At 49.6% G+C, this 20,935-nt stretch overlaps 9 protein-coding genes across 9 annotated transcripts; 3 read left to right on the top strand and 6 right to left on the bottom strand.

The window, feature by feature from the left end:
* Positions 1 to 2,904: 2,904 nt before the first annotated feature.
* AUEXF2481DRAFT_64343 (uncharacterized protein) lies at positions 2,905 to 4,192 on the bottom strand (the record flags this gene model as incomplete). Its single annotated transcript, XM_013489586.1, has 2 exons — positions 2,905 to 3,738; positions 3,794 to 4,192. The coding sequence occupies 2 exons, from the start codon at positions 4,190 to 4,192 to the stop codon at positions 2,905 to 2,907; spliced, it is 1,233 nt and encodes a 410-aa protein (XP_013345040.1).
* A 115-nt stretch (positions 4,193 to 4,307) lies between these two features.
* Positions 4,308 to 5,030, bottom strand: AUEXF2481DRAFT_634740 (uncharacterized protein). Its single transcript, XM_013489643.1, has one exon. It carries the CDS (start codon positions 4,915 to 4,917, stop codon positions 4,423 to 4,425), a length of 495 nt encoding a protein of 164 aa, XP_013345097.1. The 5' UTR covers positions 4,918 to 5,030; the 3' UTR covers positions 4,308 to 4,422.
* Positions 4,925 to 7,449, bottom strand: AUEXF2481DRAFT_38611 (uncharacterized protein). Its single transcript, XM_013489483.1, has 2 exons — positions 7,111 to 7,449; positions 4,925 to 7,052 (listed from the first exon to the last, which is right to left on the bottom strand). The coding sequence occupies exons 1-2, from the start codon at positions 7,381 to 7,383 to the stop codon at positions 5,145 to 5,147; spliced, it is 2,181 nt and encodes a 726-aa protein (XP_013344937.1). The 5' UTR covers positions 7,384 to 7,449; the 3' UTR covers positions 4,925 to 5,144.
* An 852-nt stretch (positions 7,450 to 8,301) lies between these two features.
* On the top strand, positions 8,302 to 9,504 carry AUEXF2481DRAFT_28310 (uncharacterized protein; the record flags this gene model as incomplete). The annotated part of the gene is made up of 1 exon (XM_013489416.1): positions 8,302 to 9,504. One exon carries the CDS (start codon positions 8,302 to 8,304, stop codon positions 9,502 to 9,504), a length of 1,203 nt encoding a protein of 400 aa, XP_013344870.1.
* Positions 9,432 to 10,283, bottom strand: AUEXF2481DRAFT_38610 (uncharacterized protein). Its single transcript, XM_013489482.1, has one exon. The coding sequence runs from the start codon at positions 10,057 to 10,059 to the stop codon at positions 9,694 to 9,696; it is 366 nt and encodes a 121-aa protein (XP_013344936.1). The 5' UTR covers positions 10,060 to 10,283; the 3' UTR covers positions 9,432 to 9,693.
* Positions 10,284 to 11,868: 1,585 nt separating this feature from the next.
* AUEXF2481DRAFT_3864 (uncharacterized protein) lies at positions 11,869 to 13,220 on the top strand (the record flags this gene model as incomplete). The annotated part of the gene is made up of 3 exons (XM_013489337.1): positions 11,869 to 12,177; positions 12,230 to 12,577; positions 12,630 to 13,220. 3 exons carry the CDS (start codon positions 11,869 to 11,871, stop codon positions 13,218 to 13,220), a joined length of 1,248 nt encoding a protein of 415 aa, XP_013344791.1.
* Positions 13,221 to 13,670: 450 nt separating this feature from the next.
* AUEXF2481DRAFT_64530 (uncharacterized protein) lies at positions 13,671 to 15,462 on the bottom strand (the record flags this gene model as incomplete). Its single annotated transcript, XM_013489602.1, has 4 exons — positions 13,671 to 14,064; positions 14,117 to 14,902; positions 14,956 to 15,263; positions 15,316 to 15,462. The coding sequence occupies 4 exons, from the start codon at positions 15,460 to 15,462 to the stop codon at positions 13,671 to 13,673; spliced, it is 1,635 nt and encodes a 544-aa protein (XP_013345056.1).
* A 622-nt stretch (positions 15,463 to 16,084) lies between these two features.
* AUEXF2481DRAFT_38604 (glycoside hydrolase family 13 protein) lies at positions 16,085 to 18,187 on the top strand. Its single transcript, XM_013489481.1, has 2 exons — positions 16,085 to 16,404; positions 16,461 to 18,187. The coding sequence occupies exons 1-2, from the start codon at positions 16,202 to 16,204 to the stop codon at positions 18,049 to 18,051; spliced, it is 1,794 nt and encodes a 597-aa protein (XP_013344935.1). The 5' UTR covers positions 16,085 to 16,201; the 3' UTR covers positions 18,052 to 18,187.
* Positions 18,188 to 18,303: 116 nt separating this feature from the next.
* AUEXF2481DRAFT_3861 (uncharacterized protein) lies at positions 18,304 to 19,964 on the bottom strand (the record flags this gene model as incomplete). The annotated part of the gene is made up of 2 exons (XM_013489336.1): positions 18,304 to 18,603; positions 18,663 to 19,964. 2 exons carry the CDS (start codon positions 19,962 to 19,964, stop codon positions 18,304 to 18,306), a joined length of 1,602 nt encoding a protein of 533 aa, XP_013344790.1.
* Positions 19,965 to 20,935: the final 971 nt, after the last annotated feature.

Here is a 20,935-nt window from a genome sequence, read left to right as displayed (position 1 = left end):
AACCTTGTCTTCATGAATCAGCTGTGAGCAAAGTTATTTGTTACAGACGATGCCGTACCAGATATTGCACTTGCTTCTGCTCCTACTCCAGGACTGGTCCGTTTGCGATTGGATGATTAAGATTCTCTCTCTATTTTAGTAAGTACAAGTGGCCGGTGCAGGAGAGAGGTAGATCTATGACTCTTTCTCATCTCCCTTTGTTTTTCTTAAGAGCCGCTGGTAGCTCGTAGTACGCACGTAGAGGTCTCTCGTCACCTTGCGGACTTGAGGAAGGAGATTTAGGGGCCTGGCATCCTCCTCTCGCATTTGGTCTCGTGTTTCGTGAGTGATGTGTATTTGTGGACTATCGATGGGCTCAGAGTCTCCATTCAGAGTTCAAGGAATGTCTTGATGCCATGCGATTGATGATGGCAGAGAGCAAGTTGATGTAATGGTCTGGTTCAGTCGACCGCGCTTTGGACAATCCGCGTACGGTGCTACACAAACGCAAGATAATACATGGACTAGAAGGATATAAGACTCACTCCGGGTCTTGATATCGTAGACAAGGCCTATCGAAGATGTTTTCCAGGGTAAGAATGACGTGAATGACGATTGCATGCCTCTAAACCTTTGTACCTCCTTTACGCACATGACACGATCATGACAAAAAGAACGGTGTGTATGAATATACTGCAGAGCTACTCTGTCCCCACTCTGAGTTCAGATATCCTTGCTATAGACACTCCGCTTTGCTTTCTTCTCCCGGATAGATTATGTCTGGGTGCAGTTGTATGTAGCAGTAACGAGATGATTTTATACCTTGTAATCTCGAAATCTCTAGTATGAAGAGAGAGGTACAGTTACTCATAGCCACACCAGAATTGATAGTCCGAACGTTTGGCACCCTGGTAGCGACGGATAACTAGGGCTTTGGCCAGTATGAAGATCCTAGAAGAATGGTCAAGCCTTTCGACCATATCTGACCTGCGTAGAACAAAAACGTTTTACTTCGGATTCATTGTCATCATAGACTTGAGGTACACGAAGACGCCGAAGTCTTGATGCACACGGAGTTTTACCACTATCTGCTTACAAAAGAAGAACAGACGACACCCACGGCCGCTACGACGACCGTAGATACGGCTACTACGAAAAAGACGAAAAAGAACAGCCTTCTATGCACAGAGATGCAGATTACATCAGAAGAGAATCTTAATACGACCGTGTGACACAGTCTTGAGACGAGAACAACCAGGTCCCCAAGACAGGAGATCAGTCTGTCTCTAAGTGTTAGCCATACACTCCCATGTTCTCTTGCTATGGCTAGGGAAAAATGGGGCTGCAACAATGCTTCACAGACCTGGTAATCTGTGATACCTTCCACGGGGAGACAGCAAGATTGGGTGAAACCCAAGCGCGAGACGATGAGCAACGAATCATAAGAGATGTGCTTCAGCTGTATAAAGCTCTCGGAGGGTGTAGCGAGTGTAGCCAGCCATGACTTCGGCGGCATCCAAGTCGCGCTGCTTGTTGCTGTTGCTAGATGCTTGTTTGTGGATCAATCTCTCCAGAATAGATCAAGCTTTATATATTTACCCCTCGAGCCTGCCTCCCATCAATCGCAATCAGCGCCAGTTCACCAAGTGGACTAGATCATCAGACCTGCCGGGGTAGCTCAATCGGTAGAGCGTGTGGCTCTTAATAAAGTCAACCTCAAGGTCGCGGGTTCGAGCCCCGCCTTCGGCTATTCCTATAACAAATGATTGTGAATGATATCTTTTTGTCCGCAGTGGTGTGGTTGAAAGAAAAGATTTTTTTTGGGCTGGAGGATTTTTTGGCGCTTGTGTTTTGATAAGGCTGAGGGACGTCGATGCCAAGGCGGAATGCTCAGAGGGACCGTGCGTCGGCTGGAGACGGACAGGGTGGCCGGTACGACCATTGAATCTGAGGTCGACGCGATAATGTAGGTATGATCCAGAGTATTTTTTGCAGGTATCTCCTTATCATATTGTTCCTCGGACTCAATCATGGATGATTTGGGAGTTTGCGAGCAGCAGGAGTCCTGGCGGTGGTGATATCTCATTTTTCATGTTTCGAAATGGCTTCTTTCAGAAACTGGATGAGTACCACAACACAGATCACCGCTTTTGAAACCAAGAACCAGTGTCTTATCGAATACCCAGTGATAGTATCCGGATGGAGAGTAGCAGGCAGAGAGAGTATTTTCTTGGCCATGAAAGACATTGTCAGTCTCCACCAGTAAGGTTGAGCTGGTACGCAGTGCTGCCGACTACCAATGGGTTATCTTCGGCTTTGATACCAAGTCTCAAGAGATGTATAATTCTAGCATTTGCTGCACTCGGGAAGCACAGATATACATAGATACACAAACCACGCACAAAACCCGAGGCCTAAATACTTACGTCATCGCCAACTCATCTTCTACTACGAAGCCATTCCTTAAGAAGAAAACGTTTAGATCACAAGACTTGCAATAATTGACCAATCGGCTTCTGGTATTGTCAATGTTCCTCGGGGCACCACAGTCTTTGTCTCAGTCTACTTCCAAGTGCGACGAGGAGAAGTGTCGCAGGTCCTGCTGAGCGTGTTTGCTACTCCGACGGATTGTGATGGAGTTGCAGGGCAGCTAGCGACGAAGATAGGGTTCAAGGCCTGTAACATTTTTACAACTCATCTCCTACTCCATGCTCTCGATGCGTCTTTTGTCTTGTGCAGTGGCAGAGTGTATCATAGTACTTTAAGTGTGAGGATGGGCGTGGGGGAGACTCGACAAAACCTCGGGCTCGAGAAATCATCGACGTCCCCAGCAGCCATCAACCCCAAAACCCATACCATCAAACCGCATAATCAAATCCAACAGGGAACGTAGCCAAGAGTGGAGATATCTTCCATTGCAGACCTCTACGACATATTCCCCGTACCAAAAATCTCCAACTTAATCCTCCTCTCCTCAACACTATAACTCTGCAATTTAGCGGCCATATCCCTCATAAAGCCACTAGGACCGCATACATAATAGACTGCTTCTTTGTCATGCAAGAAAAGGTCCTTGTCCTTGTTCAGTCTATCCAGATCCATCCTGCTTGCAAAATCGTAATCGGTGCCTTGTTTCGCATTCGCAGAGGGAGTTTTGTTGAAGATGACAGAGTTGACAAAGGGATATGTTGATGTGATATCCCGGATATGAGGACCAAAAGCCTGAACAGCCGAAGATCTCGTGCCGTGGATAAAACGGATGTTCCTCTCTTTCTTCTCTTCGATGAAGGTATTGAGGATGGAGATCATTGGTGTAATACCCACACCGGCAGAAATCAAGACTAGAGCTCCGTTATTCTCGTCTTTGGGATCCGCATAGAATTCGCCGAATGGGTGAGAGACTTGCAGAATATCTCCTTCTCTCTTGTCTGCGTGCAGGATATTGGAGATGTAGGCTGGATGTGTGATGTCGCCTATTTGGACGGCGGATTCACGCTTTACACTGATGCGGTAGTGATGGGGCGATGGTGCGTCAGAGAGCGAGTATTGGCGATTCTGGTCGTGGTGAAGAGAAGGGACTGAAGTTGCCACACTGATGTATTGGCCAGGGAGGTAGGAAGGTAACGGCTTTCCATCCAAGGGGGAGAGGTAGAAGGAGGTGATTTCTTCGGACTCTGGCACTTTCTTAGAGATGAGGAAGTCGCGCCAGGATGTCCAAGAGCCAGCAGATTTGTAGAGAGTGTCTTCTTGCTTGATCATCTGCATCAAAGTCAGTCATCGAGTTTCAAGAGAGTATGATGGAGGCGTTGCTTACGATGTTCGCCAATTGCCAGTAAGCTTGACCCCAAGCCTCCAATATCTCGGGCGTCAAGGCTTCACCAAGCACATCACCCATAGCCCGCAATAGATACGTTCCAATGACACCATAATGATCAGGTTGTACAAACATGGAAGCATGTTTATGGCAAATCCTCTCGACAGCTGAAGACAGCACGCCAAGATCATCGATATGAGAAGCATATGCGTACAAGCTTCCTGCAAGAGCTCCGGCTTGATGTCCAGTCTTTTGATGTGTTTGATTGAAGATGCCATTTAGAGATGGATTCTCCTTGAGTAGTACATCATAGAAGTGCGAGGTGATTGTTGTGCCATGTTCCTTCAATACAGGTACAGTGGCTTTGATAAGCTTGACTTGATCCGGTGTCAACGACATCTTGTTGTTTGCTGCCTATGTGTTTCTTGTTTGGAAAGCCCAGTCAATGCTGAATGTGTTCAACAAGAAGATGATGTAACAATGATAAGAAAAAGAAGCAACTTGCCTCTTGCATATCAGCAGCATTTTATCTTATAGCAAAGCAAAAAGAAAAAGCATCGGACTTACCACCCGCAGCACCCGCAACAACCCTACCTGAAGACACAGAGAAACACTTGAAACACTTCCCATTACGTCCAATAGGGCAAGCAGAGCCATAGGAAGATTGCGCTTTGGTCATCAGAAGGGAGAGGTAGCAAGAGTGACGTGAGCCAGGTAGCAGTTTTCTCGTCGCTTCCTTCGTTCGCCGAAAACGTCACCCGAGCGTCTGTGTGAGCATTTCCGAGGGGAAGGAGGGAGTCCAGTTTCACCTCTGCATAGATCGCATTGATGCAGAATACATTGCGTGTCATGCGCATCAACTTGGTATTCGCTGTCGACGTCTCCAAAATGTGATGTTCATATCGTCGTTGGAAGGAAACATACACTTTCTCGCTGGAGGCGTCTGGCAATTCAGCCGCGGAGATGCTTCCAAACGCCAACCATCCGACCACGACGAGAAAACGCCTCGTCAGGTGAGCATACCAAGAACCGCCAAACAAACGAGTTCCTGCCCTTACTCTTACGAGAGAATTCGACTTCTCCGGTCTATATACAGCGTTAAAACGAGCACTTATTTCGCACATAGTCGGACATATTCGGAATCGCAAAAGTTGATCGTGAATTCATCTGTAGTCTCTCTTCATCCTCCCTTCCATCATCATCCAATATCTCAATAGTCCAAACAAACCGCATACCATAAGAGCTGTTGAAGCAAAAAAAAGAAGAAGCCGTCGCTAAAAACGAAACACCCACCTCCTAACCAAGAATTACCCACTGCCATTGAAACCACAATTTCCCATCTTTTTTTTTCTCAAGCCATAAAACCTTCAGGCATATCCAAGAATCCATCCAAAGCCCAACCCAAAGAATCAAACGGCGCATTGGCCGCGAAGTTAAGATTCTCCCAGTTTTCCAGTCCGCTCAAGCTCAAGTCTTGATCAGGCGCCATGGTGGATGGCGGTAGTGTGTCAGTGAGATCAGCATTAGGAATAGCAGTAGGGATTGTAGGGTGTTGAATAGCACGGTCGAGGTTCTTGGATGCACCAGCACCGACATGATCCTTCCATCTCCAGACACTATCATAGAGCAGACTCATACTCATGCGACAACGCACCTTGAGTTGAAGAGAATGCTCTGGGTCTGAGATGAAATTGGGTGAGTCGGGGAAGAGCTTGTTGGTCGAGCCACCGCCATTCGCTTGCCAGAGTTGAGCGAGGACCTCTGCAAGACGTTGAGGGAGGTCGTTGGGCACGGTTGAGATGTTACGCAGAGCGGCAACAGTTTGAAGGAATAAGTTTCTGCCGCTAGTAACGTCGACTTTGTTGGAGAAGAATGAGTTGAGCAGCTTCATAAGAGTGAAGCCTGCTGCCAATAGCATCTGCATCATGTAGTTGGTCGCAAAGCATTGGTAAGGTCCCGAGAGATGATCGCCTCCAGGAGTATGTACGCCAACATTAGGAGGAAGAGCTAAGAAGGACTTGAGCAATGTGCAGGCAGCAATGTACAAGGCCGAGAGATCGGACTTGTATGTCGGAGCTGAGGGAGAACCAAAGAAGGCCGTGAGACGGAGATGGAGAGCAGCGATCTGAGCATTGAGAAGATCAATGTGAGAAGCATGGTTTGCGCGAAGGGAAGTTTCCAACTCTTCGTATTCTCTTCCAAGAGTATCAATGAGGAGAGAACGATGAGCCTCATCACCAGCAACAAATTCATCTCGTTGCATGATGTAGCATGTGCGTGTGACCTTATCGACGAATCGCTCAATCTGGATACGGTTGCGGAAAGCACCTGAGATGCGATCGAGATGCAGGCCATGGGTGTACCAGTTCCAGCGCGAGATTTGAGGCATGCCATAGCCAGTCGATGTGTTTTGCGCAATCAAGTTGACAGCAACCCAAGTGTGCATACGGTCTTGAATGTCCTCGTCACGCAACTCTATGCGGTTACGAGAGAAGTCCTGGGCATGCGAAGGACGATGGAGACCGAATTGCATGGCAAGTTGGACCATAGTTCCACAAAGCATCATGCTAGGATCGTGTGAGGTTGAACTGCTAGGCATTGGCCATGTGCAGATCAAGACCAAGGCCTTGACGACGTGGTATGATTGAGGCACCGAGGCAATGGTTGACCACATCAGATCAGTGTATGATTGGCGAAGCTCTTGCAAGAGACCTGGCCGGCCTTCATAGCGGCGCATAGCAATGGTAAGAATCGTCCAGTGCAACAGAGGAGACATTGCGAAGAAGGCTGTGTATGGAGTGTCTGGGGACAGCAATGGAAGGTACGGGTGGTAGCGTGCAAAGTAGATGCCGACAAGATCCATGACTTCGTTCTCGCTCAACGTCACTCTTCCTAGAGTGTGCAGAGTCGGCTCTCGTGTCGGATAGTCGGTGCCTTGGTGAGCGAGGTCGAGGAGAGAACGCGAAGCGGCAGCCTCGTTAGGTCCTGGGAAAGGGTTGTTCGCGTTTGCGTAGGGCGCTTGCGGTGGGAAGCTTGGTGCTTGCAGAGGGTCTGCTGTGTTGGACAAGCCGCCTCGTGCCATGCCCATGCGCAGAGCCTGGTTCTCAGCCTTGAGCGACTCGAGTTCGCGCTCCATCTCGGCATGTCGCTGTCGCTTCTCCTGTCGCTTGAAGCCCGGATCGATGGCGCATGTGAGGCCATGCTTGATACATCTTCCACACGGCTGGAACTCTGGTTCTGTTTGGATGTTGCATCGCAGCTGCCCTTCCTGTCAGTTTTGGTCCTCTCAGACGCGTCAAGTCGCGTTCGAGTCTGACCTTTTGCTGCCGACACTGGTTACACGCTCTCTTCACCGGATGAGCCTTTGCCAGTCCTCCTGGCGTGTCTTGCTGTGGACTCTGCTCATCCTGTATCTCGCTCTTCTTTCTCTTTCTTGGTGGCCCTGCTGTCGACGATGATGTCGGCGTGAGTACCTGCTGTTGCTGCTGCTGTTGGACGTGCTGTAATGATGCTGGCACGTCTCCGCTGAACGGCGTCGATGTCGGCGAGTGTTGTAGACTCGAGAAGTCGGCATTACCAGACCATGCCATGATTACTGCTGAGTGCGGATGAGTTGCAGTATGATCCTCCGGTACCGCACTGCGTTGACACCCAAGTAGTATAATGTCGCCGGTTTCGCGTGACTCATGGTGAACTGAATGAATTTTTGTTTGTCAGATGCGGGGTAACACGAATTTGTCTCGGACTGTGCTCTAAAATTTTGTTTTCTTAGTGATTGTAGTCAGTGTTTTCTTCATCAACTGGTTCTGTGGTGTAGTTGGTTATCACTTCTGTCTAACACACAGGCGGTCCTGAGTTCGAGCCTCAGCGGAATCATTTCTTTTGCCTGTTCGACATCCTCTTTTGGTCCAGTGATGGGAATGGTACACCAACATTGAGCCAGGAAGAATCTATGCCTTTTTTCATCTCCGAAAACCGAGAAGCAAAAGACACGCCGTTAACACAAGGCGCATCCATCTTGCTATATAAGCCTTTCTCGCCATCATATCTCTTACCTCATCAGACTCCGAGACATCGTCTTAGAGAGCAGGCAGCGAGATCACAACAATCGCCGCAATTTATTGCTGTGTGTCGTGTTTCTCTTGAGATACTTACGCCACCAAGTCAGACGACGTGACAGAGGTCGATGTTGTAGAGCTATATAAGTTCTGCTCCACTACTACTCGCTGTTCTTTTAAAGAAAATCGCCCTATCATAACATTAGGACAGGGGGGCTAGCGAGAGAAGAAGATGTACCCACTTCCGGATCTTATAAGTAATCTTCAAGACATCGGGGCTCAAGGTGGCAAGCTCTTGACTTACTGCATGGTACAACTTCCTGATTAGGCTTATCGCGATAAGCTTGAATCAGCCTGATTCTGCTAAACAACAACCTACATCCTCGTTGCATGATTGAGCGACTTCCACACCCATGTCAGTACTATTGTAGCCGCTCATTGTGTTGCATCATGGGGTCTCCAAAAAGTCATCTTCCTCAGGATCTTAGTCAAGACCAGGTGGCGTCTCTTCTCGCGTCCATCAAATCTCCGAATCCACTTTCGATACGTCGGCTTCAGGTCACGGCTGAGTTTCACGTCATATACATTATCAGCTACGCGGCATCAGATCTGAAGCTATGGCTATCATCCAAGCACATTGCTCACTTGAACAATAAGGAGACCACTGAACTAGTTTTGCGAATTTCTGGCAACCATATTTCGAAGATCAAGACTGGAAACGAAGCTGCAGTCTTGTCATGGTTACGCGATAATACTGGTATACCAGTTCCAGCTGTGGTGGAATTTGACTCTAGCACCCGAAACTCGCTTGCGTGTGAGTACATGCTGATGACGCGCGAGCCTGGAGTAAGCCTAGCGGATGTGTATGCATCTCTCGACGCTACGCAGATGGATGGGATACTGGACCAGCTGCTTGATGTCAATGCCGAGTTGCATAAGCATGAGTGGTCACACGTCGGCGGTCTCTGCTTTGATGGACACGGGAATGTCGTTCCTGGTCCAGTACTGGAGGAAACATTCTGGTTCGAGCCAGACATCATTGCTTTGTGGCCCTCCGGCGAGACATTCGAATCACTCAACATCTCTGGACCATTTGCCTCATACTCGGACTATATCTCAGAACATCTCCTCAAGTACAAACACGCCATTGAGATACACTCATCTCTAGGGTTCATGCAAGAGATTCTTATTCGACTCGACCGCTTCTTAGATGTCATAGCTACCGAGACTCTACGAGCTAAATTGAACAACGTTCCTCTCCGCCTTGCACACAAAGACCTCCACTTCGCCAACATCCTCATCGATCCCTCCACCGCCAAGATAATCTCAATCATAGACTGGGAGTTTGCGGGTGTAGTACCATTCACCCGCTGGAATCCTAGTCGAGCTTTCCTCTGGAATACGCAAGACAACGATAGCTCAAAGCCAGAGAAAGAGGCTTTGATGCAGAGGTATGAGGCTAGAGCTAGGGAGAGGGGACTTGGGTACCTAGTTAACGATGCGAAGTTCACCTCAAGGGAGCAGGAGGGTATGCAGACGGTTGCGAATTTCCTGAGGGCGATTGTGGAGGTTTGTCCGAGGGGTCAGGGGGAGGAGAAGGTGAAGGATTGGAAGGAGATTGTTGTGAGAGCTATGACTGAGCTTGGGGCTTGAGTGAATCTGCAATTTACGGAGTTGTGGGTCAGTGGTGAGCGAGGGTCAGGTCACGTAGAACACTTGTTGTCGTGACAGATATAGATGGCAGCAAGTTCGGTCTCTCAGGGTTGAGAGGGTGTGGTGCCACAATATGGTTGGAGTTGTGATCGGACTCAATGACCTCGAAAGAGGTAGAAACACTGCATCCTATAAGGCGCGACAGAGTCTATTGATCCTTCTCTTCAAGTCGTTGCCGTACACCGTTTCCATTTCTTGGCACGTCATACTAATCTTGCCTTCGACACATCCAAAAACCAACATATCGACAATACTGACGACAAAAACGACAACCAAAATGAGCGCAACCTGGGACCTGAAACGCTTATTGATAGCATACTCAGCACCTTCACCTCTTTCTTTGCCGGCAGTTCGGCACTCTTTGTTAAATTCGGCCTTCTTGTTCTCTACACACGCCTTCTCACTCGCATGGCCACATCCAAATACCGGGGCGCACTTACAAAAGATCAGAGAGACGTCATTGGCATAGCTTCTTATCTGCTGATATTTATCCATTTCTTCCTGAGTTTGTTATATGCCAACGAGGATTCTCCGGTCGAAGCCACGGCACCCTCATACTTTTGGGCGGTCTGCTGGTCTATGGCGACATTGTCGGGAGTGTGTGGTGGACTTGGAGTCGCGGTTGTGATGTTCGTCGTGGTGACTGGTCTCTTCTGATGGAAAAGGACCCGACATGCAGAGCAGAACCACGACTTTTGGCCACACGGGAAATATGTCTTGTCAACCGCTCTTTACCGCCGGTCTCGTCGCGTATTCTGCGACCTTGCGGCTCGGTGCACCGCCGCACCGCTGGCACCTCGTGTCGATGAGTAGATACACTTTAGATCGACGTCTCGCGCGCACGTCGAGACCAAGATATTTGTGTCTTTCAGCTTCCGCCTCAGCTATCAGATCTCGAAACCTCTTCCGAAACGCGTTGGCGGCGGCCAACTGATGGCAATGGCCACGTCTGACAGATGCTGTCGTCTTAAGGCTTTCACCATTACTATGATAATTGACCGCGTTCATTGAACAGAACCATCTCCTATTCGACTTGAACTTCGCTTCAATCCCATTCAATGCCCTACCATTGATTGCGACATACTGCAGCATCGTCCCACGCGTACAACTTGAACTTGATATCGGTAGACACTGCAACCGCATGGCTTCCACATGCTTCAGACTGATTGCGAATATATTTGCCTCACATGGTCATGCACTAAACAAGCGACTTGGCCGCAGCAAGACTGCACGCGATCAGCACGCTCTCAACAGCTGTTATTGTGTGCTGAACGGTAACCGCTCGCGCCTCTTATCAAGGTGGATATGCCACCATGCAATCGAGAACATCAAGGGTTATGGGATCGTCAATATACGACTTGGCAGAACTCGGCTGTGCCTGAGCTTCTGCCAGATCAACAGCAACGTTGATATTCTACGGCCGAGAAGAAGATTGTTTTCCCGCGTCCAAGAAATGATCAGCTACATTGCTGGAGATCAACAGCGGAGGCCATGACCATGAGGGTCTTCTGCTTCGACGACGTTGGCTTAGTTGGCTGAAAAAATTACGGTAGGCGAGGGCCGAGCCGCAACCACATTCACCACACTCGCACATCTCGAGATCTTTTGGCAAATCACGGCGAACGAGTCAAACCTGCAACACTCTAATGCAAGCTTGGTCAGTTGCTTAGAGTGCCGAGAGTCAAGGAGATGGGAAGTCACGAACCCCGCGCCGCTATTAACGCTTGCCAATGTTCTTGGTATAGCTTGGCAATGTGATGTTCACCGAGCTCGCAACCTACCCGAGTACAGTGTCTCTACTCCATGCCTAATGAGCTTCTCGATCAGGCTAGTATCGGATCTGTCAATCTCGTGCCCCTGTGCATGGATATCTCCAAGGTTTGACACCATTGTGTGTTAAGACTTTCAGCAGATGACAAGGGCCAACCAACCACACCAAGGCTTGCCTCTTCAACCAAACGGTCTTGCCCTATTGGCTTCTGATAGAACTTCTCGTTAAGCCCATACTGATGGAGAAGGTGATACTGCATACCCGAACCTTGTATGCTCGCCACCTTCTCTTTTTGTGTAGGACTGTTGACTACTGATGAACCAGCTGCCAAGCAGATCATGTTTGAGCATACACCGACGTTGGCAAGATAGTCGCTCAAGCACACCTTCAGGAGGCAAACGAGACTAGTTCATGAGAAGACGAGATATGTATAAAGAGTACGAACTTTCCCACCCTCAAGGACATCATCTCATCCTCCATCTTCTATCTTCTCCACCACCAACCACTTTTCGTATCAACTATCAATCTTCACAATGTGGAAGAAGAGTGTAGCCGTACTCAGCGCCATTGCCGGTCTGGCAATGGCTGCTCCTGTTCCTCAGGATGTTGCCACCGCTCCTGCTACTACCAAGTACATCATTACCCTCAAGGCTGGTATCGACCCTGAGGTTGGTATCTCGCACATCAACTGGGCTGGCGATCTGCACCGTCGTGGTATCTACAAGCGTCAGGAGAACGGTACCGTCGAGGAGGACCTGAAGGTCTTCAAGGTCGCCGACTTCAATGCTTACGCTGGTTCTTTTGACGAGGAGACCATTGCTGAGCTCAAGGCCAGCAACGAGGTAAGTTCTGACACACGCATGTGCAAGGCAATTTTTCTAATTCTTTTATTAGGTTGCCATTGTTGAGGAGGATCTTCCCATCTACATGACTGCCATCACCTCCCAGACTGGCAGCACGTGGGGTCTTGGCCGCATCTCGCAGCGTAACTACGCTGCCAACACCTACTACTATGATACCACCGCCGGTGCTGGCACCTACGGCTATGTCATTGATTCTGGCATCAACATCAACCACAGAGAGTTTGGTGGTCGTGCCTCGCTGGGCTCCAACTTCGTTGGTGGTTCCCACATTGACGATGCTGGTCATGGTACTCACGTTGCTGGCACCATTGCTGGTTCTACCTACGGTGTTGCCAAGAAGGCCAATGTCATCTCCGTCAAGGTCTTTGGTTCTTCCGGAGTAAGCCACTTTTCCATACCGCTGCTGGAAACAATGCTAACAATCGCCACAGTCCAGCGCCACCTCCACCATCATGCAGGGCTTCGAGTGGGCAGCCAACGACATCATCAACAAGGGCCGCACCGGAAAGTCTGTCATCAACATGTCTCTCGGCTCCGAGGACTCTGTCTCCACTGCCTTCAACTCTCTCGTCAACGCCGCCACCCAACAAGGCGTCCTCTCCGTCGTCGCCGCCGGCAACGGTATCAGCAACCCTCAGACCGGCGCCTTTGTCGAAGCCATCGATGCCTCCCGCACCTCTCCCGCCTCCGCCTCTTCCGCCATCACCGTAGGTGCAATCGGCAGCAACAACGCTCGCGCCTACTTCTCAAACTACGGCAGCACTGTTGACGTTTTCGCCCCTGGGCTCAACGTTCTTTCTGCTTGGATCGGCTCGACCACTGCTACTAACACCATCTCTGGTACCTCCATGGCTTGCCCTCATGTCGTTGGTCTTGCTCTTTACCTCAAGGGTCTGGAGTCTGGCCTTGATACCCCTGCTGCCATCACCAACAGAATTATTGCTCTTTCCACCACTGGTCAGGGTACTGATCTTCGTAGCGGTAGCCCTAACCGTATTGTGTACAACAACAGCGGTCGTTAAATTCTCTCATACGATCGTTTTTTTTTTGTCTGAGATGGAACAAAAGTAGAGATGATGTAGCGGATGGATTTGGTAGATGATGAAACAGCTTCTTCCTTTGGGTGAGAGCTATGAAATGTCCTTTATGACTTTTACAATAAATCAAAAGCAATGCTTGAAAATTGCTACAACGGTTCTGTCGTCTGTCTACCTGTGATGGCTTTGTGTTACGTCATTGCTTATGCGTATTTGTACCTCTAGATCGGACAGTCAATTAGCCATGACCAAAGGATCTGTTGGCCTCGATAACTCGAAGAAACTACTGGGCGGAAATTGGATTTGTGCTACAGATGCTCAGCAGTCAATGCTAAACAGAAAGAAGGCTTAGTGACGAGTATGTCAATTGGTAAGCTGTGCACAGGCTCATGTTTCTTTGTTTCTATTCAAGCCTGAGTTCTTACAGATCTTGTATCAATTCGATTGGCATCCGACCTCCTCAACGTGTTGTGACGAATTTTTCTCGTCCGCATCCCCAAGTTTTTCCGCCTTTGCCATGGAACCAAAAGACTCAACTTTGGTCTGCTTGAAGTTGCGAGCGGAAACGTGGGTATCAAATAGCATGTCCATCTCAGCATAAGAGCGACCCTTGGGCTCCGGTACCCGAAAGTATGTCCACACGGCGCATAGAGCACCAGTGCCTGCCCAGAAGAAGCCAGCCTTCGCGCCCCAATTCCAGGCATCAGGATTGAGCATATGAGGTGTGAGGATATTGGCAACGACACCGGTAATGTTGTAGAGATTGCGAGCGAGAACGACAGTTTTGTTCCTCAGACGAGTTGATGGAATCTCGGCGACGAGGGAGTAGCTTGATCGTTGTTAGTCTTTGTTCACGTAAATTGGGATATGGTCAGACTTACCACACTGGTCCAACAGTCATGTCGTAGATGAAGGTGTAGATCAAGATCATGGCTCCAATACCCCAGTGCGCACCAGCGGCAGATGCAGGGGCGATACCGAGCAAACCGACAATCATGAGAATCGAAGCCATGGCGATCTGGCCCCACAAGTATAGCGTGCGACGTCCAAACTTCATCATCAACAACCATGAGAGAACGGTACCGACAGCACCAAGACCGTATTGCCCGAGAGTCATCGAGAATGCCGATGAGACATCGAGGCCAGCTTGTTCGAAGAAGTAAGTCGAGTAACCTGTGAAAGAAGATGCACCGCACAAAGTCTGAACAGCCCAGACCATGCAAACAATTTCAGTGCGTCTCCGGTCAGTGCCCTTGAAGCAGTCCAGATAGCTTGTGCCGGATGTGCTCGCTTTCTCAAGTTCATCTGTGTAAACCATCATGTTCACCGTCTCGTCGGCGTTGAAGCCAGAATCTGTCTGATTGCGCGACGTCAATCTGAGAACTTGTGCCTTTGCCTCTTCGCGGCGACCTTGGCGAACGAGCCACCACGGAGACTCTGGTGCCAGTGCGATACCTATGATCAGAGGTAGTGGCCAAATCCACTGCAGTCCGTAGGGAAGCTTGTAGCCAATCGGTCCGGTCTTGTCGGCGACAGCTTTGAGCACGGCCGAGGACAGGAACTGGCCGATGACCCAGCATAGGTTGACGTACGTCGTCAAATATGCACGGAGACTGACAGGGCAAACCTCAGCAGCGTAAGTTGTGGTCAATGTCTGAAATGCACCCCTAGAGCTTGAGTCAGTAATGGAGAACACAACTGTAGTATCCGGATGACTGACCAGGGAATACCCATGAGAATCTCGCCGACAAGAAGCATTGGCAGACTCTGGGCGAAGAAGACGATGAAGATGAAGCCAGTGAGTCCAACAAGAGAGCCAACCATCGTCTTCTTGTAGCCGATACGTTCGACGATATAACCAATGAATAGCAGACCGATGACTTCACCGACCAGAGCTCCATTGGACAAACCAGACTGCCATGCTGCGCTGATTTGGTAGCTACCATCGGCTGATGGCTCGCCGAAGCGAAGTTGGAAAGCAGGAAGGGCCATCAGAGAGTTGATGAGTACGATGTCGAAGCCTTCCATCTAGTCACCCATGTCAGTATGTGCGTGAGTTACTTGAACGGAATTTGCTTACGATGATGCAGGTTGAGAGCAAGATAGACCAGCCGATAGCCTTTGGATAAGTCTTGATACCTTGCAGCAGAGTCATGGAGATCTCAGACTGCGTTGCTCTTGCAGCCTCGCCAGCGATGGCGGTGTCAACTCTGGCCAGGTGGTGCATGTCGCCGGCAGTGATGCTTCCATTGCGTTTGGTGTCTTCATCACCGGCGATGGAGAAAGTTCGTGTATCTGCCATGATGGAAAACGCGAATTACTTGCGACGATGATAGTAGTAGACTGTGTTGGGTGAATATTTCGATGGTGTTCATAGACGGGGTGCAAGGTCCCTATATATGGTGATAGCAGGGGATGTGTACCTTGACCCCGATCGATCAGATATGTCCCATGGGGAAACCGTTACACCCTTCGGCGCTTTGTGCTTTGTTGGTGAGATAACCCACCCCCGGAATGCGTACGAGGGCTACATGTTCGTAGAGGAAGAGAGATCAGACTCTGTGTGAGAAAGAGGCAAACTGGGCTGAGCGAGTGGTCGAGCGAGAGAAGTAGCGAGAGTAAGAGCGACAGGAACGGCGAGAGTAGGAGCGACCGGCCTGTGATTGGGTTGCGGCCCCAGCCCAGAGGATGGTGCGGGGTCATCCCAATGTGGCGCTTCTTTGTCGGACCGGCCAGATCTCCGCAAGAGAAGAAGCGAGCGAAGCAGCGAGCCGTTACAGCCAGGCTATTCAGCCGGGATGTGACGGCGACCACACATGTAGTGGGGGATCATCATGCCACTAGATAACAACAATCGGTCGCCGAGGAGCAAGACGGTGGTCAAAAGCCAACACCTTCCACCGCCTTTTGACTCGACTTTCTTCTCGGTAATTACTTTCCAGCCTCCGCCCTGAGAAACTTGCGATATGGGACTCAGAAGTGTTTCAGTGAACGGCGACGCCGGCAAGACAACCGAACATCCTTGGTGGAAAGAAGCTGCAGTCTACCAGATTTACCCAGCATCCTACAACGACAGTAACGATGACGGCATCGGTGATATTCCAGGTATCACACAAAAGCTGGAGTACATTCAATCTTTAGGCGTGGACGTGATCTGGGTGTGCCCAATGTGAGTAGCCATACATCTCTAGCTTGCTGGATGATTTTGTTGACTCAAAGCGACAGGTATGACAGTCCTCAAATCGATATGGGATACGATATTTCTGATTACGAAGCCGTCTACCCTCCTTATGGCACTGTTCAAGATGTGGAAGCCTTGATCAATGAAGTTCACAGCCGTGGAATGAAGATCATCTTGGACCTGGTTGTTAATCACACCTCGGACCAACACGCTTGGTTCAAGGAATCACGCTCTTCGAAGACCAATCCCAAGCGCGACTGGTATATCTGGAAGCCCGCGAAGTATGATAGTGATGGCACGCGAAAGCCTCCGAATAACTGGCGAAGCAACTTCGGCGGATCTGTCTGGGAATGGGATGAACTGACTCAGGAGTACTACTTACATCTATTCTGTCCGGAGCAACCGGATGTTAATTGGGAGAACGAGGAGACGCGCAAGGCTATTTACCAAAGTGCGATGATCTTTTGGCTGGATAAAGGCGTTGATGGCTTTAGGATTGACACCGTCAACATGTACAGCAAACCAACAGGCTACCCCGACGCACCCATTAAAGATCCTGCTGCCGAGTGGCAAGAAGCTGGACTGGTGTATTGTAACGGGCCGCGCATGGACGAATATCTGGGCGAGATGAACGCGATTCTCTCACGCTACAACGCAATGAGCGTGGGAGAGTGTCCATTCACACCGGATCCTGCTAGAGTGCTCGGTTACGTCAGCGAGAAAGAGGCCAGACTTAACATGGTCTTCCAGTTTGACTCTGTAGATGTCGGTATGGGCAGTGTATTCAAATACATGACCAAGCCGTTCAAGTACACCTTGGCCGATGTGAAGTCTGCAATCGGTCGCACGCAAAAACTAATTGACGGAACGGATGGTTGGACGACGAGCTTTATTGAGAACCACGATCAAGCTCGCAGCATCTCGCGCTTTGGAAACGACTCACCGCAGTGGCGCTCTCGCTCCGGCAAGATGCTTGCCATGCTCTTTGCATCTCTGTCCGGGACCCTCTTTATGTACCAGGGCCAGGAGATTGGTATGATCAACATACCTCAAGACTGGCCGATCGAAGAGTATAAAGATGTGGACACTATCAATTACTATGCTGAGGTCGGTCGCAGAAACCCGAACGATCCTGGGGCACAGATATCGGCGAAGGCAGCTCTGCAGAATCTGGCTCGTGACCATGCTCGCACACCGATGCAGTGGTCATCGGAAGTGAATGCAGGCTTTACGAGTGACTCAGCAAAGCCTTGGATGAAAGCCAACACCAGCGCTCAGGAGGGCATCAATGTTGCTGACGAGTCCAGAGACTCATCATCCGTGTTGGGTTTCTGGAAGCAGATGCTCAAGCTACGGAAGACATATTCCGATTGTCTCATTCATGGGGGATACAAGCTCGTGGATGGCGACAATCCCACAGTTTTCTCCTTTACCAAGTCTTCGACTGCTGGTCATTTCAAGGCTCTCGTGATCTGCAATTTCTCCAGTAAAGAGAGCGAGTTGCCTTTGATTGAGGACTTGGACGCAGCGGAGCTAATCTTTGACAATGTTTCTGAGACACAAGCTGGAGCTCGCTCAACCTTACAGCCATGGGAAGGAAGGCTTTACATTGTCAAGAAGGACACCGAAGCTTGAGTAAGATAGACCTGAGAATAGAATAGAGTTATTCGTGTTGTCATCTGTGGTCCAGTGCTAACTTTTTCGAGGCAAGAAACCGTGCTTGATGTGTCCTTGATGAATCTCATGTTCGAAAGCTGAAATGACCTGATCTCTTGTCAAGTAGACTTTGATAGGCTAATGTTGCAGAGAAGTGGTCGGCTTAGAGCTAGTGAGAACGAGAATGTTTGTGTTCCATAACTCCTTCAGAGAGAAGCGCAAGATTTTGTATCACTGCTCTAGTCCTCCCTGGTACATCGCGGATGACCGTCTTGTATTTTGACGACTGTTGCGATCCTCTCTCAGGAGTTGGACATCAGCCAGATGGACATACTTCTGGTCGACTGTTTTGCCTGAGCTTTGACCAATCTTTTTCTGGAGGATATGGACATATATTTCGCGAGATGTCGGTGACGCAGATAAACTCAGCAGGAGAGATCGGAGAGTTTCGTGATGATCGCCAGGCAAAGACACGGTTGAGAGTGTCAACGCGTCAAGCAGTGAGTATGCTATCTCAAACTGCTTCTCGAACTAGACACAGGACAGTCAGCCCAAACTAGCATGACCATTAGAGACCATTAAATACTTACAATGCCCAAACCGTGTACTTGAATCGATATGGGTGCCAGAGTTTTCAGAATCTCGCAAAGTGACGTTGCGATCTCCACAGGATACGTGTAGGAGAAAGTAGGATTGACAGTAGTTGAGGAGACCAGACCAAGCCTAAGAGCAGTCTGCCAGACCATTAAACGTAGCCACTGTTGGGTGACCAAGATATTCGCGCGTTGTATATCGCTCATTCCTTCGACACTGATTGGACGACGGAGATGCTGTTGTAATTCCTCTAACTTTGTGGCAGTATTTGGTGATAGTGAAGACTCGGTCCACGCTTGGATGAAGCTCATGTCCAATAGAGAGAAGAGCTGGAAGAGACCGCTAAGGCTGGGTGAAACCGTACGTTCTTCTCCTGGTAAAGCTACGTAGGGTAGGTCTGGTGGCTCTAGGATACTCACAGGAAACTTGTCATGTATGCACGCGCCCCTTTCTGTGATGTACAATAATGCATACACGCGCTGGTAGATGATCTTTTGCATTGAGTCCAGCAATGAGTTCTGACCAGCACATGTTATACCAACAAAGTGGCCCAGCGTGATCGCTTCCTTCAGATGAAACCATGACGTCTTGCGACACTTCAGGTCGAAGTACGTCACGGCAATAAAGAGCGAAGCCAGTACATCTTCGATGGAGGCACTTTCGATGAAGTTGTTGGCCATGCGGGTGTCGAGACATTGTCGGACGTATTTACGTGCGGTGACTGATCTGCTTTCTACGGTCATCGCTGGCCAAGAATCCACAGTGACAAGAGTCAAGGCACAAATAGACCATAGAAGGCAGGACTCCGCAAGCGTGGGTTCTCGAGAGCCTGACAATATGGAACGAATACTGCTCTCCTCGATGACCGGGTAGATCGGATAGGTGTGCTTGAAAAATAGATCGACACTACGCTCAGTGATTCTGTTGATCTGAAACACAGGTGGCACCGTGGTATTTGGTGAATTTAGAACGTCGATCGAGCTTGGGAATGGGCTGTGCTGCTCTACAACAGATGGTGTCGTATAGCCTAGTTGCGACCATGCGTAGCTGGTATTGAGTTGTGGGAGCTGTCGTGCGGACGTCGTAGCAAGCACGTTCTGCGCGAACTCATCGAAGGTCAGGTAGGTGTCGTCGAGAGAGTCGCCTTCCACGTCCTGTCCGGTTGGCGCAACATACTGTCCTGAAGTCGAATGACTGATGGGAGCGTCACCGAGACTGCTTGTAGTGAGCAGATTCGCCTGTAAAGGGGAAGTATTTCTGCAATCGTGTTCAACTGTGACAGACCGAGTTTGGTCCATGTTGACATTTGCGGGATCAACAGGGACTGATGGCGGCGTGTGTGCTATGGACTGTGCTCGCAAGCGTTCAATCACAGCGCCCCTGCCAGTCTTAGGTCCTTTCTTCTTCCTAACAGAATCGAACGCGCACACAAGATCGTGCATTTGGCATCGATCACAAGGCATTGCATAATTGCATCTCACCTTGCGTTTGCGACATTGATCGCAAGGCCGCGAGGGCCCTGACCTGGACGTCATCAAATACCCCAAACACTATTCGAGACTGGTCTTCTGTTCGTGCTCGACCATGACCGCGGGCACGATTGATAAAATTGTGCTTGTTCCTGCCCGAGCATGTTGAGAACCACAAGTGAGGTGTGGAGGCCGGCACGATGAGTTTTGGCAGCTTGCAATCTCTGCGGTCATAACGCTTGGCTTCGAAATCTAGGTCAAAACTCATCGCTTCTTCCAATGTCACAGACGCCCGCCCGTGTCTGAATGTCTGCATCACCAGCCACCCGCACGCCCCGGTCTCAGCGCGGCATGCCTTTTGGTCGCCTGACTTGGGCTTCCTCTCAGCACCGATTGTGTCTCGTACAGGTAGGTGCGATAACAGTAGAGAAATGCCTGTGCTGTGACAGCTGTGTAATTGCCAGACGACTCGTTCTGGGTTGGTGATGAAACAGTTACGATTCGGTCAACGGTCTACGACCCACACCGAACAGTAGGATCTGCCTCGAGAACACAACTTCCGAACTCGGATGACAAGTTTCCTTCAGATCGTGGACTCCATCTGCCGGCCGCTACATTTCTCTTTCCAATCTCTCAGTCTGTGGGATATCACGCAAGATGCACGATCTTGCTGCTTTGGGCACAATGCTGTCATTTTTCTTGGTCTAGAGATAAAGCTCTCATTCAGATCCATACCTCTATGCCTACATGCATCATCTCGGTTATGGGACCGGGCTTGGCATGGGCAGTCCTACTTTCCT

Source organism: Aureobasidium subglaciale (genome assembly GCF_000721755.1).
Source record: "Aureobasidium subglaciale EXF-2481 unplaced genomic scaffold scaffold_7, whole genome shotgun sequence".
NCBI classification, from domain to species: Eukaryota; Fungi; Ascomycota; class Dothideomycetes; order Dothideales; family Saccotheciaceae; genus Aureobasidium; species Aureobasidium subglaciale.
This window is presented reverse-complemented; position numbering and strand designations above follow the sequence as displayed.

Coding starts and splice junctions, on each gene's coding strand:
- AUEXF2481DRAFT_38604 (XM_013489481.1), top strand. CDS start 16,202: ATGGGACTCAGAAGTGTTTCAGTGAACGGCGACGCCGGCAAGACAACC. Junction 16,405..16,460: donor GTGATCTGGGTGTGCCCAAT/GTGAGTAGCCAT, acceptor TCAAAGCGACAG/GTATGACAGTCCTCAAATCG.
- AUEXF2481DRAFT_38611 (XM_013489483.1), bottom strand. CDS start 7,383: ATGGCATGGTCTGGTAATGCCGACTTCTCGAGTCTACAACACTCGCCG. Junction 7,053..7,110: donor ACCAGTGTCGGCAGCAAAAG/GTCAGACTCGAA, acceptor CAGGAAGGGCAG/CTGCGATGCAACATCCAAAC.
- AUEXF2481DRAFT_634740 (XM_013489643.1), bottom strand. CDS start 4,917: ATGTGCGAAATAAGTGCTCGTTTTAACGCTGTATATAGACCGGAGAAG.
- AUEXF2481DRAFT_38610 (XM_013489482.1), bottom strand. CDS start 10,059: ATGGATAAATATCAGCAGATAAGAAGCTATGCCAATGACGTCTCTCTG.